At 39.5% G+C, this 23,692-nt stretch overlaps 1 protein-coding gene across 1 annotated transcript in view; it reads right to left on the bottom strand.

Annotated features, from left to right (window-relative positions):
* Positions 1-22,772, bottom strand: part of SNX9 (sorting nexin 9) — a 43,489-nt gene extending 20,717 nt beyond the window's left edge. Inside the window, exons 1-8 of the mRNA XM_009281440.2 lie at positions 22,689-22,772; positions 20,842-20,916; positions 19,544-19,666; positions 5,510-5,693; positions 4,576-4,729; positions 3,030-3,114; positions 2,082-2,207; positions 1,671-1,788 (exon numbers count right to left, since the gene is read on the bottom strand). Of these exons, the coding sequence (XP_009279715.1) occupies positions 1,671-1,788; positions 2,082-2,207; positions 3,030-3,114; positions 4,576-4,729; positions 5,510-5,693; positions 19,544-19,666; positions 20,842-20,916; positions 22,689-22,766 (943 nt within the window). The 5' untranslated portion in view covers positions 22,767-22,772. The remainder of the gene's footprint in view (positions 1-1,670; positions 1,789-2,081; positions 2,208-3,029; positions 3,115-4,575; positions 4,730-5,509; positions 5,694-19,543; positions 19,667-20,841; positions 20,917-22,688) is intronic.
* Between the last annotated feature and the right edge of the window lie 920 nt (positions 22,773-23,692).

Below are 23,692 nucleotides of genomic sequence, written 5' to 3'. Positions count from 1 at the left end.
GGGGGGGGGGGGGGGGGGGGGGGGGGGGGGGGGGGGGGGGGGGGGGGGGGGGGGGGGGGGGGGGGGGGGGGGGGGGGGGGGGGGGGGGTTTTTTTTTATATAACCTGCAGCAATACCTTGTTCCACCCTTAATCTACACTGAAATCTCTGCAGCATTCCTGCCAGCATAAGGAATGCAAGGCAACAGGAACAGTAACATTTGGAAGTTATGTGCTGGTCATTAGGCATATCATCACCAGCAAAATCATGATCCTGAGCAAAGTCAGTCTATTTGTAAAGAGTCTTGCTTTGCCAAGACTAATGGACAGAAATACTTTTCTAAACAGTCGTCAGAAAGAAGCCTCCTAAACACAATGAAAAATAAACACCATTTTTTCAGTTCCCATAATGTTTAAGCAAAAAAAAAACCAAAAAACAAAAAACAGGGGGCATGCTTTTTTTTTTTTTGCATGAGACAAGTTGTCCTCTCCCACAGACTCCGGAAGACTGAAATCCACAGGCAAGGTTTAACTGTGATGCCAAACTCTTGACTCTTAAAATACAGTTACAATAAAATGTAGAGATCCCATCAGGTCTTCTGGTTTCCTTTTAGTCCACATGCACATGTTTAAGCAAAAATACCGTTGAATTCTAAACATGAGACTAAGGGGAGGGGAGGAAGTTGCTTCCTCACTTTTCAGTTTCCTCGGCAATTTTCCCAGCATCTGCATCAATGCTTAGCTTTCTTCAAACACAGCAGAGCTGCTGCATTTTCAGTGATGCCCACAGCTGCATGGTTGGCGACATGCCGGCTTTTGTATGTTTGGTTTTGGCTGGTTGTCTTAAAGGCTGTATGAAAATCTTACCAGAAAACACACAAGTGGAAATAGGCAAAAGTAATGCATTTTCCTCCTATAGGAGGTGTCCATTCTTTTCTTCACATGCACTCTAGCACACCCTTGTAGGAAGGAAGCCAGAGACTACTGAAAACGCCCAGGCATTGCCATATTCAATTGCAATGACTGAACTCACAAGCATTTAAAGGGTCCAGTCCCACTTTTATAAGCTTCAGAGAGTTTGGTCAAGCTGAACTGACATCAAACCAGAGCAGAAGGTTATACAAATGAAAGACGTTTTCTAAACCAAGTGTGAAATTGAGCAACAGAAGAAACAGCTGCAATGTTTTACTTGTGAGCAAAAAAAACCCAGTTTGTCAGGGGGTGCTCCCTTTCCTCCGGGAGCTTTGCTTCAAAGCTCCTACAACATAACACATTTACAATCAAATGCAGAAGAAAAAACAATCCCCCACCCACCCACCAAACCCCCTCAAAAACCATTTCTCCAGACAATGAGCAAATATGGAACATAAGCAGTTATCTCTTCTCTCCAATAATAAATATTCTCTTCTGTAGTATCTAGGGGTTTTGTTTGTTTTCAATTTTTATTTTTTTTTTTAAATCACTGGACTAGATAAGTAAACCTGAGTTCTGAAATGATGCTCTTAGTGCTGATATTTTATTATCGATAGGCCATCACAACTCATCATAAGTTTTGAATGGTGAAAGGTTGAGGGTTTTTTGATACCTTCTTCAAAAATAATGGGAAAAACCAACAGTAAGAAATAACTGAACCTTGTAAAAAAGTGATCTCCTTATTTCCCATCCCATGAATTCACAACTGGGAATAATTACCTGTTACTTGCTTGTCTGGAAGAGATGGGATTGGAATGGCTAATCCAAATTTAACCAGAAGACGCTCATACAACCAGTCAAAGTGCTTGTATCTGTGGTTGACAGACCGATTAGTGTTCTGTAAGAGAAACACAACTCTGAATTTTGACAGGCATCTACAGATAGTGACATGAAACAAGCGTGACCAGAATAGTAAATATGTGGAATGTAAATAAAGTTTATGATTTAGAGCCTTGAATCTGTAATTGCAGAAGAACTTGAAATGCTAGAACAAAGTAACTCTTTGGAGAAAAAAGCGTGACAACTACCACTTATTCTTACAACCCTGTTACCAAGTCACACAAACTGCATTATTTATCTGTACAAATTACCCATATTTGCGGGAGAAGATCCCGTTTCAGATACACTTACAGTGCAGGTCAGCTGATATTCAATGTAGCTCTTCAGACCATACATTTTAGAACCTTTTTTGGGATCTGCCACCACACAGTCAAATGTAGAGGTAGGATAAACCCACATTGGGCCATAATCACCAATCTGTAAGAAATTGCAAATATTATCTTTAAAGACATCATGTTGTACCAGCTGCAAACAAAGAAACAAATACTTTCTCTCTTCACTTGAAAGTTTCCATTGATTTCAGCGAGAGCTTGATAGTCAGAAAATAGAGGGGTTCCTTGCAACCAGAGATAATTGACCATAGTTGTGTTTATCTTATTCTGTATTTTACAATTTTTCCTAAATAGCGAAGGAGCAGTGAATTCTGGGGATTGCTACTTCAACCACATTTCACTATAACAGCATATATCTAGAAGAGTTTGTTTTTCAGATCAGAAGATGACCTTACCATCATGATTGAATATTGCAAACCTTATGAATGTAGCTCCTGTGTATTAGATAACTATCTAGATAACTAATAGACAGTATAATGCATTTGCTCTGCCTCCCAATCCCAAAAAGGCTTATTTTCATGATCACAGGTAATGCAAATCCAGCATGAGAAAAAAAAAGTACTAAAAAAAAATAAATCAGCACACTTAGAAGAAAGGAGGAGTTAAGACTTGACTCTGAAAAATCCCTCAATGATACATGACTCTGAAATATAGTCTACCACAACTTTAAAAATACTTAAATGGTACACAGTTTTATTATGACAGTTCTATTTCTAATTGTCTGTTCAGTATCAGTTTCTTCTGACCCAAATACATATAGCAACCCTGAGGCTAAAAGTTAGGTTGGGGGAAAAAGGGAAAGGTGGGGAAGATAAAAAAAACCACAAAAAACCCCAAAACAAAAACCCCCAACCCCCAAAAAAACCACACCACCCACACACAAAAGCTACACACACATCCAACTTACAATTATGGGAATTTTCTCTTTGGGTTTTGCTAGCTGCTTTGCCAACAGATACTGTTCCATCCCAGGTTTTGCAAATCCAGGAAATCTAACAAACAAAGTGATCGGTTTATTCCTTATTTTCCTTCCCTTGACATATGCAGAATTACCTACCACTATAGGAAAAAACCCTTAGTACTTCTCAAGTGTAGAAAGAAATTGATGTGGATTACGTAACCAACAATTTGCCCTGAAAAAGCAGAAAAGTTTTAGCTACTGACCTCCAGCTTTTATTTGTGTAATACACAAATTCCAAGGCAGAGTAGCTATTTGTACTCTGCAGCCCATGAGAGCAAAGGTTAACAGGAGGACACAAAGTATTATCTGCCACTCCACTGCCATCCACCCTCTCTGGAAACGCGCACACACACATGCTCATGCACACCATCCTGCCATTTTGGATAATGAGGATTCGATCATCTGAAAGAACGACGAACTGCAGATTTATCAAGTGCTTCTAAACATGAGTTACGTTAAATAATTTATCCACCAATTAGAAAGAAAACCACACACGCACAAAAAAATCACTGTAATGTCCTTAAAGTCTGTGTAAAAAGTCTTACAAAAAGCAAATGGTGGTTCTCTTTCTAATTAGGAAGATACTTAGCCCTTCAAGTATTGCCAACTTACTGCCCGCTTGCAGAAACACAGGGAGTAAAGTAGGACTTACTTCACAGACAAATAACGCTCTTAAATAACGTATGTTTATGCTGGTTATACTAAATGGGTTTGCAAAAAGTAGATGCCACAATGATGCAAAGGTACTGTTGCAAAACTGAACAAAACCTCCACTGATGAACAAAATCAACTGTCTCTGCATGACTAGTTGTTAATTTTAGTTACCTACCGAAGGAGACCATTATTCTACAATCCTTTTCCACTCTGCTTTCATCCCCTTAAAGATTACCACCCAGTAGCTTCTCAGAGTAACAGTAGTTTTAGAATAAACAAATATTAAGTTGTAACATGAGATAATGCTAGTATAACCCTGACAAAGCTTCATGCTATTGTAAGATTTTTATCTAAAAATCGAGCTTTCTGTAGCTCAAGAATCAACCTGGGTGATGGACAGACACAGGAGAGCACAACTTTTCCCCACTCATAGCAACTCAAATTGCTCACGAACTCTGGGGCAGCATGTCTGATTGGTCTTGCTGTATGGACAAGCCATCAATCACCTTTCATTTTCACTAAGCACACATAGCGTTAAAGACTGTTAAATTTTAAAGACCAGTAGGTCCAGAAGTTCAGACCTTGCAAAAGTGTCATTTGCCTGTGTAACACCTCCAAAAATTATACAGCTTTGTCATGTACCTTCAGGCTTTCATGGATCTGTGTTCTCTGATCACACAGGGAGAATGCTGAGCTACAAATCCATCTCCACTTTCACCCCAAAACTGTGATATTTACATTGCATATTTCAAGAAGGTTGAATGGTCACATATTTACACATCTTGACAAATTCCAATTCTCTTCAATATATACACATTTGCCCCGCATTTTCCATTACTTGTTAAGTGGTAACTTCATAGCAGCTGCACGAGAATTTCCACGCTGGACCCCCCCAGCTTCTGATGCCTCAGTCTCCTTGTAACCAAGATAAGACGGTGAAGTTGATTTTGGGTCATCCCAGTCATCATCCCAATCATCGTCATCAGCAGCTGCTGAAGTACAGGAGGGGGTATGGGGGTAGAGAAGAGAGAAAGTTAAGTATTTTCTCTTTAAAAGCAGAAGCAGCTACCTCAGCACTCATACACAAATAATCAACAAGGTAAATATATTAAGAGCTAGTTCAGCCTTCTATTTTAATGATTCCTCCTCAATTACCACCATCCCCACCAAATACAACCTGCAAAATGCTACACTAGAAATCCATTGAGGGAGAAGGAAGAAAAAAAAAAGGAAAAAGGAAAGAAGAGATGCTGGTGTGTTAAGATGAATTCAACAGTGTTCCATGTTCATAGACTCCACATTAGCATTCCTCGGTTATGAGTTCTCCTCTTAATTTAGGCATTTACTACAAAAAGGTAGAGAAGCCTTCTGAAAGGCTAGCCGCTTCCTAAAATTAAGGATTTAAGAGACTACTACTTCACAAGCCTGAGGGCACAAATTCAAGGGTGTTTAAGTTCCAGTTATGCAAGCTGAACAACATGCCTGAGAATAGATCATGTGTGCACCAGACTTTGGCTTGCTAGATTTCCATACAAGTCTGAGGTGTCTGTTATGGTGGATTTTTTTTTTTTATTTTTTTTTTTATTTTACCTTAAAAAAACCCTACTATTTTAGCATCCAGTTTACCCATGTGGCAATGTGCTACTAGGAAGCTGGTTCTGTTTTGTTTTTTTAAATAAGCCATGTTCTATAGTCATGAAAGATTAAGCAATTCTTACCTCTGCTGTCCACCTACTCTAATGTATTAAAAAATGAGAGCATTATTAGCACACCTGGTCCTTGATATGCCTGTGGATGACCAAATGCTGCTGCTGTCTCCCAGTTATTTGAAGCACTGTTTCTCTGGCCAGCTGCACTTTCAGGTTTCGTTGCCCAGCTGTCAACAGCATTTCCATTATCCCAGTTCCCAGACTTCCCAACGTTCCAGCTGGACCAAGGATCACTGGCATTGTTTGCCTACATTGTATAAAGACAAAAGTAAAGAAAAAATAGCTGAAGAAGTGAGCAACAACCACATACTTTCTTCTTGAAGTCTTTGATCTCCTGCTGACAGGCTATGAGTTTGCATTCAGCACTTTACTCGTTCGATTTAGGAGCAGCTGCCAAATCTTACATTCCCAGCTACACAGCTCTTAAATGCAGTAAGCACCTGGAAGAACTGATCAGCTTTCCAGCAATGTGACACCAACACATACTAATAAGAGTGTTACATCTCCTAAGGGAAATTAAACTATTTGTTCCAACAGTGTTAGGAATCACTCTTACCCAGGGTAATTATTTTACACCAACACCATAAGTATGGTGCATGTGAACTATTAATTACATAAAGCCATGGACTAATTAGCACATTTAAAACAGAAACTCAAAAGTCAAGGATTAGGTTTTTTCAAATGCTTATTTTATCAAACTCAGATTAGTGGCTTTACTAAAAGCAAATCATAAATTGTCCACCCACACCATCACTATTGGCGTGACAGTTAGGGAGTTAGGGCCAGCAACCTGCTCAGCTTCCCTGTCAGAGCTTAACTCATTCACAGCAAAGATGAGGGAAGGAAACAAACATCTGCCAGGGAACAGTCTGGCATCTCCCTGCAGACCTACTCTCTCAGCCTAAGCTTCTGGTGAAGGTAATCACACATACCCTTCTGCTGATGCTGTTGTGGAGGTGGAAACCTCAGTAAAAGAGTGTAGAGCAGACATGTCTCTAACCACTGCATCAATTTGTCAAGTTCATCTGTCAGTAAGTTGGATTAATAGCTTAGCATGCCGCTCAGCTCCTTCATTTTAAGACTACACTTTGAAAAAGCATTGACTAGTTAAGTGCAGTCTACTCCAGACACTTAGTGCAGAGACTAGCTGGAAGAAAGAAAAAAAAACCCACACAAATCAAAACCCACGCACCCGAAGTGTAGGAGGAAGGAGGAGGAGAAGGGGAAGGAAAGTAAACAAAGCCTACAAAGCTTGTCTTGTTCAGCAGAGGGAGAAACTGAGTTTCGTAAAAGGAAGTCTCAAAACCTACAGAAACCAGTGCATTATTTTTATAATGAAGCAGCGTATCAAAGAAGGGAAGCCTAATATAAATTAATTGCTATTAGATTGTAACATTTACATGAAAACTTAGAGCATTTGCCAGTACAGGAAATTTAATAAAACTCCCACTAAAAGCCAAATTATTCTCTGCAAAACTGTTGAATACGTTTGTTTCATACACAAAAAAAGGTACAGCTACTCCACATTCCATTTTTCTTCACTAAAATTCTCTCCTCTCATTTCAGCTTTGAGATACTACTTAAGAATGAGAGCTCTTGCTTTAGTTTTTCCTAAAATAGTCATCTGACAGTCAGATTTCACAGACGCTATCAAACCTTTAAGACTTGAAAATGCTTTGGACCTATACTATTGATACCATGTAACACCTGTTCTTTAGGTACAGAATCCCCAGGATCTGGAAATTAAACCAAGCCCCCAAGCTAGGGGGAAATCACCATTCAGAAGACTCACTAGAGTCAGTGGGTCTCTAGGAATTGATGGAGTGAGAGAGATTATGTGGACAGCTTCTACATTGATAGTTTGGGGAATTTTTTTTGAGGACGAAACTGATGCAAGAACACTACTCCCTAAGCAAGCGATATCATTGAGGTCTACCTAATTCTTGGATAGATGCTACACAGTGCCACTCTCAGCAATTACAAAAGAAGTTGCTGGTAGCTTATGAGGTACCAGCCTGCTCTTCCTACGATGTTCACCTGATACGAGTTGATGTCAAGAGAAAAAACCATACGTGCCATCAGTCAGAGTTTATCATCTTTGCTAAAGGAAAACACGTACACCGGGGCCCAACCACATGGGAAAGCGTGCCTGCTCCTAACATAACTTAGAGCACCTAGAAAAGAATAGTTTGCATAATATTCATTTGCATATACTTCTGCAATATATGTTGTGCTGATCAGTGGCAAATGAAAGCCCAGAAGTGGGATGATTGCCAAAAGGCTGAGTAAAGTTTTCCTCTTCTCTGTAGTTCATGTGAAATCTGGTACGTGAGTGGGTGGAAAAGAAACCTTAAAATCGCTGCAAAACAAGGGGGAGGCAATAATATTAACACTGGCTACGCTACTAAAGAATGACTGTCAAGAGTGATCACCACCAAACTTGCAGACAGTTGCTGATATACACTAAATGCTGTACAGCAAGGGGAAATGGATTACTTAAACTGCCCTCTCAGATGCTTTATCTCTATGTACCTATATGGAAACACTATTCAAATCAGAAAATTTTACTTCTGAAGTGTCCAAGAAAGCTCTGGGGTAAGCTCTTGCCCCTAGTTTTATCGCCCACAGGCTGTAAAAGGGGTGGGATATGCTATTCCCACGCAGCTTCTTTCAGCCAAAGGGTCCACATTTCTTTCTGAGGCACTGGGGAAGAGGGTAAGAGATCAGTTAGGAATGTATATATAGACAACACCTCTCAAAGAGCATTTACAGGTCTCCTTTCATCTTTCTTCAAATGTTTGCCTACATACACATACACACACACACACACTGTGGACACTTCTAAGTAGTAGCCAAAAATCAGTAAATGTGGAGAAGGGTTCAGGAATCAGACCTGCCATCCTCAAGGTCCCATAGCACCGTGGAAGACCAAGTAAAGACAGCATTTATTAAAAGGGTATCTCAGCCCCAGTCAGCAGTTCTGTGGATCTCAGCAGCTGACAAATTCCATATGAGAAGCCATTTGTGTGGCTTAGCTCTGGTTGAATAAACCCTAATTAAGCCAGCAAGTATTTTGTAAGTGATTAAATTACATGTTCTCACACCTTTAGATCTCCATAACTGAAACTGATAATCCTCTGATCTCTCTTTAGTCAGCACAGAAAAGATGAAGAGTCCTTGCAAGAAGTTGTTATTTAGTCAATATAACTTGATACAGCACACCTAACACCCAAGCACGCAAGCAATCTCAAATGCAAACGCACAGAAAGAAATGCCATACCACACATAATTACGAAACTAATCAACCTTCAAATGAAACACTGCATCTCTTTGCTCCTCAAGGTAAGATCAAACAAGTACACTGAGATTAAATTCAAGGATAAACTCCTTAAAGGCAGTCGATTTTCCTTTTTGTAGACTATTACGGACTTCTCTAGGAGAAAAGACAAAAAGGCTATTTGGGGAACAGACAACAGAGGGAACACATTACTAAATATTTTAAGAGTCTTCCATTAAGGGCAGATTCAAACTCACTACAGAAACAGATCATTACTGGTGGGGGGCTGGGGGAGGGGGGGAGAAGTCTAGTATGTTTTTAAAGATCTAATTATAGTTGAATGAGAAAAAATTCCACAACAACAGGGAAATACTCATCTTGGGGGTGGAATGTCAGTATCTTCAACAAACAAATCATGAATTAAATAGGAAGAAGTGACATCTTTGCTATTTTCCAGAATCCAAAGTTACAGACAGTAAAGCTAAGATAAGTCACTGAGGCGTCTCTCTGCCCTGGCTAAAAATCTTTTTTTGACCTCTTGGCCAACTAAGTTGTTCCTGGCAGACTCCTTCCTCATATTAATGGATGTTCCTGATGGACGAATAGATCCATTCTACTCCTGAGGGACAAAAGCCGAACCAAACATGATATTCAGATGCTAAAACTAAGTTGAGTACCTAAAAAGATCTAGGTAACCGTGCCATCAAAAATGAAGACCTCCAACCACAAAAAATACACCTTGAAATCTACTCTGAAAGACAGAAGCCATGCTGAAGCAATGAGTAGAGAAAGTAAATCTGATCAGATCAAGGGAAGTCCAGGACAGCCAAAGCTGCAATGAGAAATGTTACGCTCTTGAAGAGGGGTTGAGAAGAGACAGACAGCACAGAGGAACGGCAGAAAATTCTAGTAAAGTCATGGTGGCTCAGCTGAATAGCTCACAGGAATGAACATACCTCTCCAGTTTTATAGCTGCCTTACTTACCTGTACGGAAACAAAACCTTAGGCATACTCAGACATTACAATAAACTCAAGTTCTTTGGATAACAGCCTCTGAATAGATACATTAAAAAAAGTAAGTGAATATAGACAGTCACCGTAAAAATCAAGCTTTTTTCCTCAGGAAGAAGTGTGAAGGGCTAAAAGCCTACTCTGCAGCCATCACAGAACTGCATTCACTGTGCTGTATTTACCATAGAGCAAGCGTGCACATTAGCAGATACTGAAGTAGCTGCCATGCCCATGATATTTTATGCCCAAGCTTTCTTCCTAGTAAATCATTACCTTACCATTGTGGTCCTGGGCACTCCTTTCACTCCTGAAGGAAGGCCCTCTTTTCTATTTGTATAACTTAAACATGTTTTTTCCTTAAAGAAATCCTCTAGGAAAAGCAAGAGTGAGATGGGCTAGACTTTAAGGGATAACCAGCCTTAAGGACTCACATACTAGAATGCTCCTGGGGATAAATACATGAAAGCAACAGGAGAGGACCTCCAGAAGCAGCTGACAAGGAGGCAGTAGCAATGCTGTCCAAGGAACCCATTTGTTCCTCAGCTGCTCCTGCCATCCTGCTTACTTCCAGAGAAAACCATCATTCAGCACCTCCCCTCCCAGCCCCACTGCCCCCTTCACAAAGTAGTCCCTGCAAAGGAGCTGGACTTTGCCTGCTCACAAACCACATACAGCCAAGGTACACCCACCAGATGGTCCTTGCTTCCGGCAGGAAAAAAAACAAACCACCATTGGAAGAACCGAGTTACTACCATGAAGAGCAGAACAGTTAGGTTTTTGTTCTTTTCCCACTTCCAATCCCATTTCCTTACCTGTGAGGTTATTCACAGCCAAAGTGGACTAGAGGCTGTATTGCTTCTGCACAGTGCAGGCACAGGATTTCCATCTATTAACTCCTGATTCAGCTCAAAAAAAAGCCGTGTTTGAAGTACAGAATGGTCTTTTAGAAAGATACATAATTTACACAAACAAAGAATACTCAGTGATGGGACGAGGGGAGGGAAAAACCACATCTATTGTCACCTTCACTGCTTAAGGGAAATTTTTTTTTTTTTTTAAAGTTTGCTTAGTTTCAACTTTCAGCCACTACAAATCCCATAGACATTTATTCAATTGAGCGCTCTCAGGCTTCTGTTTGTTACCCACACCTGCACATGTAAATAGCAATCAAGTCACCTCTTTATATCCTTGTTTTCTCTTGAGCTGATTTCAATCCCTAATGGTTTCTTCTTGAAACACCGAAGAGAAATTTCAGACAGTTTTCCAAGCAGCAGTCACAGCAATGCCAGAAACGGAAGAAAGACTCCCTGTTCCTCTCTGCTGTTCTCTAGACATCCCAGGATCAGGCTACAAAGATTAAACAAGGCTTTATCCTTCCTTTTTAGGAAGAGCACTCTATTTTTGTTTGGGAACAGGGGACAGGGGTTTCCCTTGTTGCCTTTTTTTTTGGAGGAGGAGTTAAAGATATTACTGCGTAAGGCTTTTCAGCTTACCACTTTCAGTGACAAATGCCAATGATTCCACCTTAAGGTGGAATAAGTGCTCAGTGAACGATAAACAAACAAACAAAAAAACAGAAAGGAAACTATATACTGCAATAAGCCCCATGCTGTGGCGAAGGGGATCGTGCAACATATGCATGCCACTGCAACTGTGCAAGCAAGTAAGTAGAAAACACTCGTAGGAGAGCTGACAAGATTGTCACCATTAGCAAGTTAAATAATTCTTTATATAGTCAATGACAATACGAGACCTACAAGGCTACCTCACAAAACAAGAAGTCAAATGAAAAAAAGCTACAAGAAGAAGAGCATGCAAACACTGCAAATTGTGGAAAACTCTTTCAATAGTCAGATTTTGCCTGAGGGTATGGGTACAGACCATAGGTGAGGAGTGATCACAGTACTACAGTTTAACAACTTGCTGCCCGAGCCTTTGCATTCCACTGGGACACCCACAAAAAAGAGCTTGAGACAGCTCCATAATTGGAATTGGTACAAACACTATCATATGTTGGACAGTTATTTTTCACTATGTGAATGTGATTCATTTCAAAGCAAGCAAGCCACTGTTTCCAGTACTGTATGGGAGTCGCTGTCTGGTACTTTGGTTAAACAAGAATTGGTCACAAATTCCTGTTACCGGTCTGAATGCAATATTGTGATTGAGATGAGGGGGGAAAAAAGAGTTGCTTTCAAATTACACGTAGCAATGGAAGATGTTATAGTGTCATTATCTGTAACAGGAACTAGAAGTTACTAATCATGAAAGCCAAACCAGCATAAAATGCTCTGGGTATTTTTTTTTTTTCTTCTGAACAGTTCTAACCCACCAGTTTTGCTTGCATTTCTTTTTAGGTATCTTTCACACTATGAGCTTCTAGACATGACTTATGCACACATAGAGGCAACTTTACACTTAATCTTACAAACATATACATTTATGCAGAGTTAAGGTTTATTAGTCAAGGAAGCAATAATTTCCAAAATCCATAAACAATTGTAATTGTAACTTCCAAGGTGAACCTACCTGTGTATTTTATAAGGTAATTTAGCATACTGGTTTAACAGGACAAACTGGCCTCAACCAAACATGAGTGAGTCACATTTCCCATGACAATACTTCTACTTTACTGCACACACAGCAATGTCAGAGAATGGAAATGCTGTTACGGGAATGCAATAACATACATGTCAAAATTTCCACAGAAGTAGAATAGCGCACTCTTAATAAGAGCACTATATTTATTTTCTTCAATCTTAGCATTTATTGCTGCTCATAGCAGTTGGGGGGGGGAGTTATGGTATGCAAATTTAACAATGACAATTTGCCTTTCCAGCACTAAGTTGAAAAGATGTAAGTAAAGCTCTGGGAATAGCTTCTTTAGTGTCCTCCTTATGCATGTTCAACACGTCTACACACCAAGTAACTTAAGTTGCCCGAGTTGCCTCAGCTCCTGCACACCAAACTAGGTGTTTTCACTACTATTTATTCATCCTGCCTATACAGAAGTCCCACTGTTTTCTGAAGGGAAACAGTTTTCTACACATAAGACAGTCCATTTGTTTTCATATCCTTCAACAACTGTGTAGCAGCTTATCTTTCTTCTGCTGAGAGAGAAACTATCCTGAGTGATTTCACACTTATCACTGGATAACAAAGTACAAACATGAGAGGTTTCTGTTAGTTGCCTCCTCTACCTACTCATGGGCCCTTGCTGCTCTGCCCACAACGTAACTGAAGACATGAAATGTGGATTCACTGAGGTCACACTGGAATTAACTGACAAGTCTGCAATTCACAAAAATGCGAACTCTCAGGATACTTATTTTATACAGAACTAAGAAGAGCTGTACAGTCATCTTCATACAGAAGTAGACTTGGCAGCAATTAGAGAATCAACGTCAAGAAGAGGGAACAAACTCCTCTACAAACGCAACTTATGGTTAGCTACAAGAACTATTTTTATATCTTAAATACTGTGAAGCCACAGCTACAGCTCTTACGTCAACATAGCTGGTGATCTGCCCTGAAACAGACAGGCAGTGCTCCACTTCAATTTCATTTATACATTTTTAATACTAGTTTTCTATTTTCCAGAAAGCGGGGGGGGGTAAGACTAGACTTTAAGCTCTACAGGGAAGGGAGGAGAAACCATACAGACTAAAATATATAGTGCACTGAAATTTATAGCATTTCTATCCTGTGTTCAAACATGCATGTTACACAGGCTGTAAATAGCTGGACTACATTATGGTTAATTGTACATACAGTTTGTTTACAGACCACTAATGAGACTACTGTACAGATAAAAAAGGTTTAGCTTCTTAATAAAAAGAGAACTGGTTTGGGCCAATATAGTTGTAATTTAGATTTAATTTAGATGAAATCTAAATAACTCAGATAAATACTATTATTAAAATGGAAAGCTGATATTTGTTCGCAACTTTTAAAGCATTAAGTTAGATAAATGAAAAACCACCACAAAAGTTGTGGTTCAGAATGGAGAAAGATCATCACTGTTAAAACAGCAGTTTCTGAACCTGGAACACGTGCAAAATAAATGCAAGTACATCTGTGACTTGAGAAGCACTAGTCTTGATCACCAAAAAAACACCAAACCCAAAAAACCAAAAACCACCAACTAGTTGGAGGAGACTACTCGGAATGAATTTTACATTAATGCTTGTTTTTCCATACATACTTTAATTATGAAGGCTCCAAAGGCCACCAAGCTAACAACCTCTTGGTCAACTGCAATGAGAAACACTATTTAAAAGTGTGAAACGGGATATCCATTGTTGCTACAGCTCCTGGAAGCAACTCAGCATCAAAGAAATAAAAGAGAAAAATATACCACTCATTTTTCATCAGAAATGAGAAATTTTGTGTTCAGTGTATTTCAAGATGTTTATTTGGTTTAACCTGCCATAATTTATATTCATTTCAGTGCCATTATTGCCAGTGTTATTCTATACCGGAAGAGTTTACAGGTAACTTACTTTAATATATATATGCAATTCTAACAAATAGAAAAAACATAAGTGCTGATATACTTACTCACTGGTTGTTTCAAATGACAGTCTAAAATTAGCAACCTGCATTGCCGCTCAGAGTAACAGTGGATTGACAGAGATTTCTCATTCCCTTTGCTTCCTCTGTCCAAGGGCTACAAGGTCAAAACAGCATGAGACCCATACAAAAGCCATGCAACTGCCTCCATCTTTGGCAACTAAGGGTTACTTAAACTGTATTTTGTTGAATAATTTTTAAAGGCTTTTCAGACATTAAACCAGAAATGCTATGGGCAGATGTAACATTAAATTATCCTACCTGCTTTTCTTCTTCTGAGTGTGAAAATAGTCACATTGAGTAATTTTTTTCCCTTGTTTGTGTATGATTAGCTTCATTGCTTCCTCTGATTGCTTTCATCTCCCCAATATCTTCTACAGGTAGCTCTTTAAAAGAGCAGCTGCAAGCTTTACCAAGGCAGCTATGGCTGGGACACTAGTGATGCAAGGAATGAGTTGGGGAAGAGCGAACTGCCGAGGGTTGTGCAGAATTCTTCTCTTCTCCTTAAGAAGTACCTCTGTGCCCCTTTTCTTACTGTCACTTTACATCCGTGGCAAACCCAGGTAAGGTACAACAAAGTGTTGCTGTGGTCATTGTCTCTTTCTCAGTGAAGAAAAGGAAGTAAGAGCAGCTGCTTTTAGTTATTGCTTATTAATTACTTTCAGGAGATTGTTTACTGCACAACAACAAAAAACCTTCTTGGAAAAGGACAGACAGAGAGTAGGGCAGTGTTTGAGCTGATGATGTTTTCTTAACACCAAGAAGTTATGGATTCCAGAGTAGGAAACCAAAAGCCTCTTGTTTGCCTGGAAAGCAAAAAGGGATGGGTGTAGACAGAGGGAGGAAGTAAGTTTTATTTTGAGAGAGAGATATGCATGCATAGAAACTGATCTGGGAAAACCGTAATGATTTAGGGCTCTGTATTACATGCAGCATTGCTAGTCAAGAAAAGCAGTCATCCCCCCAGACCTATCAGGGCATACGAAGATATGCCAGAAAAAATATAATGTATAAAGCTAAAAAATAAGTTTGTTGGATTTTTTTTTTTTAGCCCTGTCAGAAGCACATTGCCATTTGAGATATATTTCTAAACTGAGAGGCTAACCAGTTCCGAACTTCAAAAATAAAACCAAAACAGAAAAAAAGAGTTAGAGACAAAGTTTGCATTCAAATATAACTGGTTATACTGGTTTTGGCTAGGATGGAGTTAATTTTCTTCAAAGTAGCTGGTCTGGTGCTATGTTTTGGATCTGTGACCAAAACAGTGTTGATAACACAGGGATGTTTTAGTTATTGCTGAACAGTACTTGCACAGTGTCAAGGCCTTCTGTTTCTCACTCTGCCCCACCAGCGAGGAGGCTGGGGGTGCACAGGAAGCTGGGAGGGGACACAGCCGGGACAGCTGACCCCAACTGACCACAGGGATATTCCACACCATATGACATCATGGTCAGCAATAAGCGCTACGGGAAAGAAGGAGAAAGGGGAGATGTTTGGAGTCATGGTGTTTGTCTTCCCAAGTAACCATTAAGCGTGATGGAGCCCTGCTTTCCTGGGGACAGCTAAAGACCAGCCTGTCGATGGGAAGTAGTGAATGAATTCCTTATTTTGCTTTGCTTGCATGTACAGCTTTTGTTTTACCTGTTAAACTGTCTTTATCCCAACCCACGAGTTCCCACACTTTGACCCTTCTGATTGTCTCCTCCATCCCACTGGGGGGGAGTGAGTGAGCAGCTGGGTGGGGCTGAGCTGCCGGCCGGGGTTAAACCACTGTGGTTTAACTGGTCTCTTAAAAAGAAAACCAAAAAAACCCCCACACTCACACATTGCAAGTCAGCCAGATCTATTATTTTTAGTAAGGCTTGGTACTGAAAGACTATGCGACAACCTGGTTTTTTTTTACTTACTGTTAGAAGAATGGAAGGAATTCTAAGAATTAAAACATCTTTTGACTTATTGAAATTGGGGGGTGGGAGTCTTGTGTAATTATGTGTATGTTAAAGTGACTTAATGTTTACAGAAAATAATTTCTTCAATACAGTAGTAGTAAGAAAAATCCCAAAACATCCTGTTTATTTAGAAGTGCTTTTATAAAGTCTTCTTGGAATACACTTGTGTCCCCCCCCCATGCTACTGTGAAATATGATAGCATAAAATGTCAGCATTTAGGAACACTGCTATTTCTTTCTTATTCAGTCCACCAGACTACATCTATGAACATTTTAGTTCCCACTACCATGCCACCTCCAGCATCGATTCTCTTTACATTGACACCTAATTCGTCATTTTTCTTTGCTCTCCATAGCCTGAACACACAAGTTTCATTTAAGATGAAGTGCTTTGTATATTGACCTAGTCATTCATTAAGGCACTTGAAAAGAGTAAGTCAATTGCTTGCAACTGTGCATCGGAACACAGATCAATCCAAAGTGCCTGAGCAAACTCATGTTAAACAATGTAAATGTTATCATAACCAACTGCAGAGTAATACATCCAGGAAGAAGGGTCATACCCACAAAGTAGAAGAACATATTCTTATAGGCAGTGGTTCTAAAAAAGAAGCCAGTATGCAGGGGATGAGCAACTCAGTATAAGCTCCTGATGCAATATTACCGGAATCAATGCAATCTTTCGCTATATCAGGCTTTTCTACACCAGAACAGCAACATCAAACCTGTTTGACACCATGCGATGCACACAGGAGCAACGCACACATTTTACAGACAAGTCACAAGATCAAAGAGACTGCAGAAGAAAGCTATGGGGGGTTTTTTTGCGGGCAGGAAAAGTGTCTTACACCAGACAGATAGAACAAACAGATAGAATTTCTTAATCGAGAGGACAGTTAGCCATAGAATTTTTGCAGGGAGAAAATACCATGCTCTAGAGAGCTCTCTGATATGTGAGAAAGGCCTAACAGCCGAAAGTGGAAGCCAGACTGCTTAGTATACAAATTAAATTCCTATTAGCGATAAGCCACTGGAACAAACTACCAGATGTATGTCAGAAGCTGAAGAAACCAGCCTTCATCTGCTATTTTTCTAGAAAATACATATAACTAAACTGCAGTTACTGAAGTCGGTTAAAGAAAAAAAAAAAACTTGAGAAAATGGAAATAACTTATGACGTAAAATCCTAACCATGCAAAACAGTATGGTTCCTGCTATGAAAAAACAGGAAAACAAAAGACCCAAACACACTAGCCTGAGTGAATTTGCTTCCCCCGCATCTTGCATGGCCTTGGCTGCATCCAAGTGCATAGTCTCCTCTTCTCTCTCTCTCCTATTAATTTTAGCAGTAGAGTTTTACTATAATACACTAGGGAGAACCAGGGTACCAAACTCTCTCACACAGCATTTGAAGGATAATGGAGAGGAATAGGACACTTAGAGGAATAAGGCACTGAAATATATGAGATAAGCTGTTTGCCTGAAGTTACTCCTTTCCAAAATTTGTTACGGAGAAGCTGCAATTTGTATGGATTACAGGGCCAGTATATTGCTGATCCTGTGTAAACTGTACTGTAAAGTGACCACATTTTCAAGGTTTTCCCTCCTCTGGAAATGCAACTTCCAAAACTAGATTGCCACAGTAATTCTCTATTATTTAGGATATAATAGATTTCTTTATTTTAACCTTTCCTCCTATATAGGCAAGGCCTTTTTTCTTCCCTTCTACAGGCACAAGTACCTTGTGTTAAGCACAGATCAACCTCTGATAGATGCCTCTACCACCATTCAAAATACTGTATATTTGTTTTGTTAGTAAGCAATTCTTCCTAGGTCAAATTAAGTGATATGTTTCTTTTTCTTCAGAAGAGGAACAGTATTTGGATTTGACAGAAGTAGCTGCTACAAATATTTCAAGCTTACCCAGAAGTGAAGTTTGGCTAGAAACTCTATAGAAAGAAAAACTGGGGCAAGGATAACAGACACAGCAGAAGAAATGAGGTTCCCACTCTACCTTCAAAATTACTGTTAAGTTTTACTGAGGGGAAAATGAACCTATAATCAATGCTTTCGGCTCAGTCTGACATGAGAAATTAATGAGGCATTTCAAGAGTTCTGTGTTTAATCTAAATATTAACTGGGCATCAATAAAAAAATTAGTGATAAATAGTGAAATAGTCACAGTGAGGTCTGGAGTTCTCACTATACGTGTGATCACAGAATCACAATACTGGCATTGTCCAGCTGAATACAAGGAGGCACAAATCAAACACTATACAGTCAATAAACTGTTACATTCACTGTTATACAAAAGTGCCCCATGTACAGTTTTCAAGAGATCTCACCATGTCCAAGTCCTGTGTCGCACGTTACAATTAAGAAAACTAATAACTGATATTTAACTGATCCACAAACCAGGTTTGTGTCCCCAGCTGCTACAATGAGTAAAGCATTTACGTTCCAACACGAGACCTTTGAATGCTGCTGTTGGGAAAAGCAGATTTTGTTCTTCTGTTGACCTGTGGACTTTGAAATGTTTAACTGTTCCTACATGTGGGACATGCAGCAGTCTGTAAACCATAACAAGCAGCTTGTGTTTAAGATAATGTATGTCTTCAGATATCTAACCTGAGACTAAATACTTGCTGCTTAATGAACTGACATGCTGGGCAAAAAGCAATGAATAAAAGGAGGGGAAAAAAGAAAAAAAAAACCAAACAACATTCTTCCAGCAAAACCCAAGTCAGCCTCTTCTCCAACTGACTAGGACAATGCATGAATTTGCTTCGTCTTTTTTAATCAAAGAAACAACTCTTACTCAAATTGTGAAAAAGATAAATATCCATTCACTCTGGCTGATGATACACGGATCACCCAATTGTAGTAGACGTTTTAAAGAAAGTAGTAAGTTACAGTTCCTTAAAAAGGTTAGCACACTAACACAAGGAACTTGAAAATAAAGTAAATTTGCTAAGAGTGCATTTATACAGAACTGAGGTACAAACAGAGATCGAGGTAGTCAGATTTATATGACTGCAGGCTGGAAAGAATAAAAATGCTCTATTTTTGAAAGTGTTAGAATACTAATTCTTCCAGCAGGGACAGTAGCTGAACAGGTACCCATATCATTAATATTCAAGAAAAGCGCTCCCTAACAAAGACACAGTTACTTTAATTGGTACTTTTATGAGGGTTCACAAATATGGTACAGCACAACTGAAGAGTGCAAGCAGTTATGTCAACAGAACCTGCCATGCCCACTGTGCCTGAAAAACCTGGAGACATACCTGATTACTGCTTTTTGCAGCAGAGTTGGTCTGAGCTGTATTTGAAGAAAGGGAATCAAAAAAGGCTTGGTCAGCTAATGAGTTACCGCAGCTAATTCCATCTTTTGCACCTTCGGTTATAATCTGAAATGGAAAAAGTTGCAAAAGATTTTTCATGCTTCCATTAATCAAATTGTGCTGTTCATCATATATAATCACCCTAACATTCATGTCACTAGATGTTAAGATAGTTGCATATACCCTTTTTGAATTCAAATTGAATAGTACCTTTTACAAGAAGTTGATGTGAGAATCTGGAGGATTTACTTCCACAACAGATGGAACTGGTTTGCATTATCACAGCGTAACACGCAAGACTGTTGTGGCAGTGGACACCTCGCTATAAATTCACTGGGGATTAACAAGGTTGTTAACATTACTGCTTGGGGACTGGGATCTAGTACTCGGAGGATCAGTTTGGGACAGCAAGTTTGGAGAGCCAAAAGCTACTAGACCATGAGCTAGCCAACCGAAGACAAAAGACAAGGTTATGTGAACAAGCATCCTCCCCTCACCCTCCCCCCTTTCTTTTTTTTTTTTTTTTTTTTTTTTTAAATTAAACACAGCCCTGGTGAAGGAAGGCACACGCCTTAAGAGGAGGCTGCAGGAATTACAGCTAGAGTCTTCACCTAACTGGCAACCTGCAGACATACAGACATTGGGCCCTCCAAGAGTGAACTGGATTCCAGTCTTTGCATTGAGATCCCCATTCCATCCCCACCCCCATACCACCAGTCTTTAAACAAACAGCAGATCAACACACACTGAAGAGGCAGCAAAGGCCCTGAGGAAAAAGATGAGCTGAGTAGTCCCTGGATTTGGGATCCCATATCCTGAGCCCCAGAAATGGGGTTCCATTCCAGAGATTCAGCCACAGCAACACCAGAGTAAACTTGCATTACTCATTTCACTTCCATATATGTATCTTCAGACAGGAAAACAAAACAATTATTGGATCATGAGACCCCCAAAACCAGAAGCAGACTCAAAATAGCTCACGTTCTGCAGATCGCTAGTATTTACTATAGACAACCTCCTGTTGCATTTCTTGGGAAACCACTAAGAAGCACAGTAGCTTTGCATGGCATGTTTGCACTGGTCTCCAGAGCCAGCTACAGTTCCTACAATAAGATTATATATTCCCAGCTCTAACACTGGAAGTTTTATGTTTGAGCATTACAGTCTGATCAGTGAACCAGAGGATGGCCTTTTCAGTAGTTCTGCTTTCTTAGTGCAGAGCAGTGATAGTAGTCACTTACCTCAACATAATCTGTTGGAACAAGTCCTCTCTCGCCTTGGCTGTTTTTTCCTTCTAACCAGCCTCCACCGACATCCTAAAAGAAGTAATAATATAGAAATAGTTTTGCTAGATGGATCTCACAGCACGCTTTAAACAGCTCAGGAGGAAGCACTGTCTTGCTTCCAAATGCAATGTTCGAAATACAGTTATGACTGTATGACCGTGAACAAACTCGCTTAAATCTGCTGAAGCAGCAGATACTCATTTAAACAGAATACAGACTGTGCTTGTTTCACACAGCAATTGTGGACTTCAAATTTAACAAGCATGAGGGGAAAAAGGTTGATTTTCAGCACTTTTGATCATTTATGAAGCCACAGTCAATTGTCTGGACACAGACTGCATCAAAACACAGCTATTGGTATGCTATTTCCAAAGCATTAATTTTATTCAACAGATTATAAAGAAACAAGACTCAAGGAATTAAGCTATTGGTAATACCTGTAAAATCTCTGCTTCACTTACTGAAGGTGCAGAGGTGTGTGATGAGTGGGAGCTATAACCCACAAGAATATTAAGGATAATCTCAAGGTTAAGAGAGGCACATGCCATGCAAGATCTGGAGACACTCTTTCTAGTTTACATTTAATTTCAGAGGCAGATCTCATGCTATTAGTTTGGAAAGAGCTAACACAGTTCAGCTCTGATCTCAGTGGGGCATCCTGTTACTGTTTGGTTTTTTAACAGCATATTCTACATACACTAAGAAACCTCTGCAGTTAAGCAAAGTCAATTCCAGGACAACATTATCTGCAGTAAGCCAGTTCTGTTTTAAATCAAGCTGTTCCTTGAACACATAGATACATGTCAAGCTAATTCACAGCTGAAAATTGGAATCACATATGCTAGACAGCAATTATTGAAATTCAGGTTTTCTTAATTTGCTTTTTAATGGATGTATTTGTTTATTCACCATTTTGTTCTTTCACTTGGAAGTTTTATGTATCCTGCATATAGTAAGGAGAAGCCCTTGTTCCTATATGTTTCCTATACAACCAGATAAATAAAACCTGGCATCAAGATGAGGCAGGTTTTGTTTATATGTGTTTTAAAAGGAAAGTCTACTCACTGAGCCATATCACTACACAAAAATCAAAAGCGGAATCAACTAACTCCTACCTTGTTACCAAGGGTAAGAATTATACAGGACAATAAAAGCACACTCAAATTCAAACTGTACACACAAATCAAATGTCAGTGCTCATAAGTACTATTAATATAAGAAGAACTCCTTGATATTATTAGCATAGTATTTTCACCACTCCTTCCCTGTACCTTGTCCATATTGCTTTAACCATGAAAGAACACACAAATTTAGTAACAAATTTTGCGGCAAGTTCTTTGAACAAACTTGGAATGCTGAAGTCATTGATTAAAAAACTCAAAACGGAGAAGGGAGTTGGCGTGTCAGATTTAAATGCAAGTGGCAAGCACCTGAAAGATTACATACACACAAAATGTGGAACATTAGGCACACAAAAAAGACAACACATTCAGATGTAAAGGGTATCACCATAATTAGCTCCTTCCTCTGCCTTGGCACTTAGCCCTATTTAGAGGGGAACAAAGCTGAGCAGATTCCTAAGCATGTAGGCACAAGCGGAGAAGGCCCCTGTCTCCAAAACCACTCATTGCATTTGTTTCCACAAAATTATTAGAAAATTCTTTGTATTTAGTTTATTTGCTACTTCTTCAAGGGAGGGTAGCCAGGGCTTTCAGATGTCACCTAGCACCTTTTTTCTTCCACCTGCTCAAAGTAGGCCAGGACAGTGCACTGAAGTCTTGATTCCATCTCGGTTTTCTTACCGGGTTGGTAATTACGATGATCTCCCCTTCACTGACAGTCAGCTCGTTGTTTCCAGGCTCAGCAGCAAAATCATACATAACACGAGCCTGTACATGAAAGAGAATATACCAGTGAGCCTTCCAGCTTATTCAGATTTCATGAAGGAAGTATCAGCACAACTCATTCTTAAGTAGCAGAAATACTAGGTGGCAAAAGGCTGGATGTACAAAGAGCAACTCAGCATGTAGGAAGCCAACATTTTCTAAATTTGACCTCCAAACTGAACACTAATGCAAACTTTACAAGATGAAAGACTCCTGTGGAGCTTGTTAGAGATCATCATCATTTTCCAGAAGGATTCACAGTTTAAGACTGGCTGTTCTCTGCCATGTCCAGAACTATTGGTACAACTTTTTCCAGGGGAAGAAGGAAAGGCTTCTAACTTTAGCAAACAAGCCAGTTAATTTTTTTTTTTTTTTTCCTTCCCCTACAAGACATATTCCAACTCCAATTCGGGTAAAGAGAACTGTTCCATAGAGCAAGCAATTCAGAAAAACAGGTTACTGCAGATATAAGTAACCACTACTGTACATAAAAAGTAATGTGTAAAATAATGTTTTGAGACTCTCTTTGTATACAGGAGGAACTATGCAAATGCACAAACAGTGAGAGTAGGCCTGTTACATATTGGCACAAGGGGGGAAGTAAAAACAGAAACAACCTAATTTTTAAGTGTTTAGACGCACAAAGGCTTTGCTGTGTACTGACTCTGCTACTACACTACATAAAGAAATGTTACATTTGAAACACTGACAAAGTTGTCTGACATTTAAGGAACAGTTCTGCTTCTCTATACAAAGAATTGTGACATGGTCTAAGATTATATTCCCAAACGTCTTTTCATTGCCTTTTATTAAATTCCTTTCCAATCTAAAAGGAGAGAAAGCTCTCAGGAATTACAAAGTGACTATATTTATTTTCTCAAACTGTTGAAATGGCTGCAGGAGAAAACACATATATTTTC

Source organism: Aptenodytes forsteri, unplaced genomic scaffold (assembly GCF_000699145.1).
Source record: "Aptenodytes forsteri isolate BGI_AS27 unplaced genomic scaffold, ASM69914v1 Scaffold82, whole genome shotgun sequence".
NCBI classification, from domain to species: domain Eukaryota; kingdom Metazoa; phylum Chordata; class Aves; order Sphenisciformes; family Spheniscidae; genus Aptenodytes; species Aptenodytes forsteri.
The sequence above is the reverse complement of the archived record's forward strand: the minus strand, read 5'-3'. Positions and strand labels throughout refer to the sequence as shown.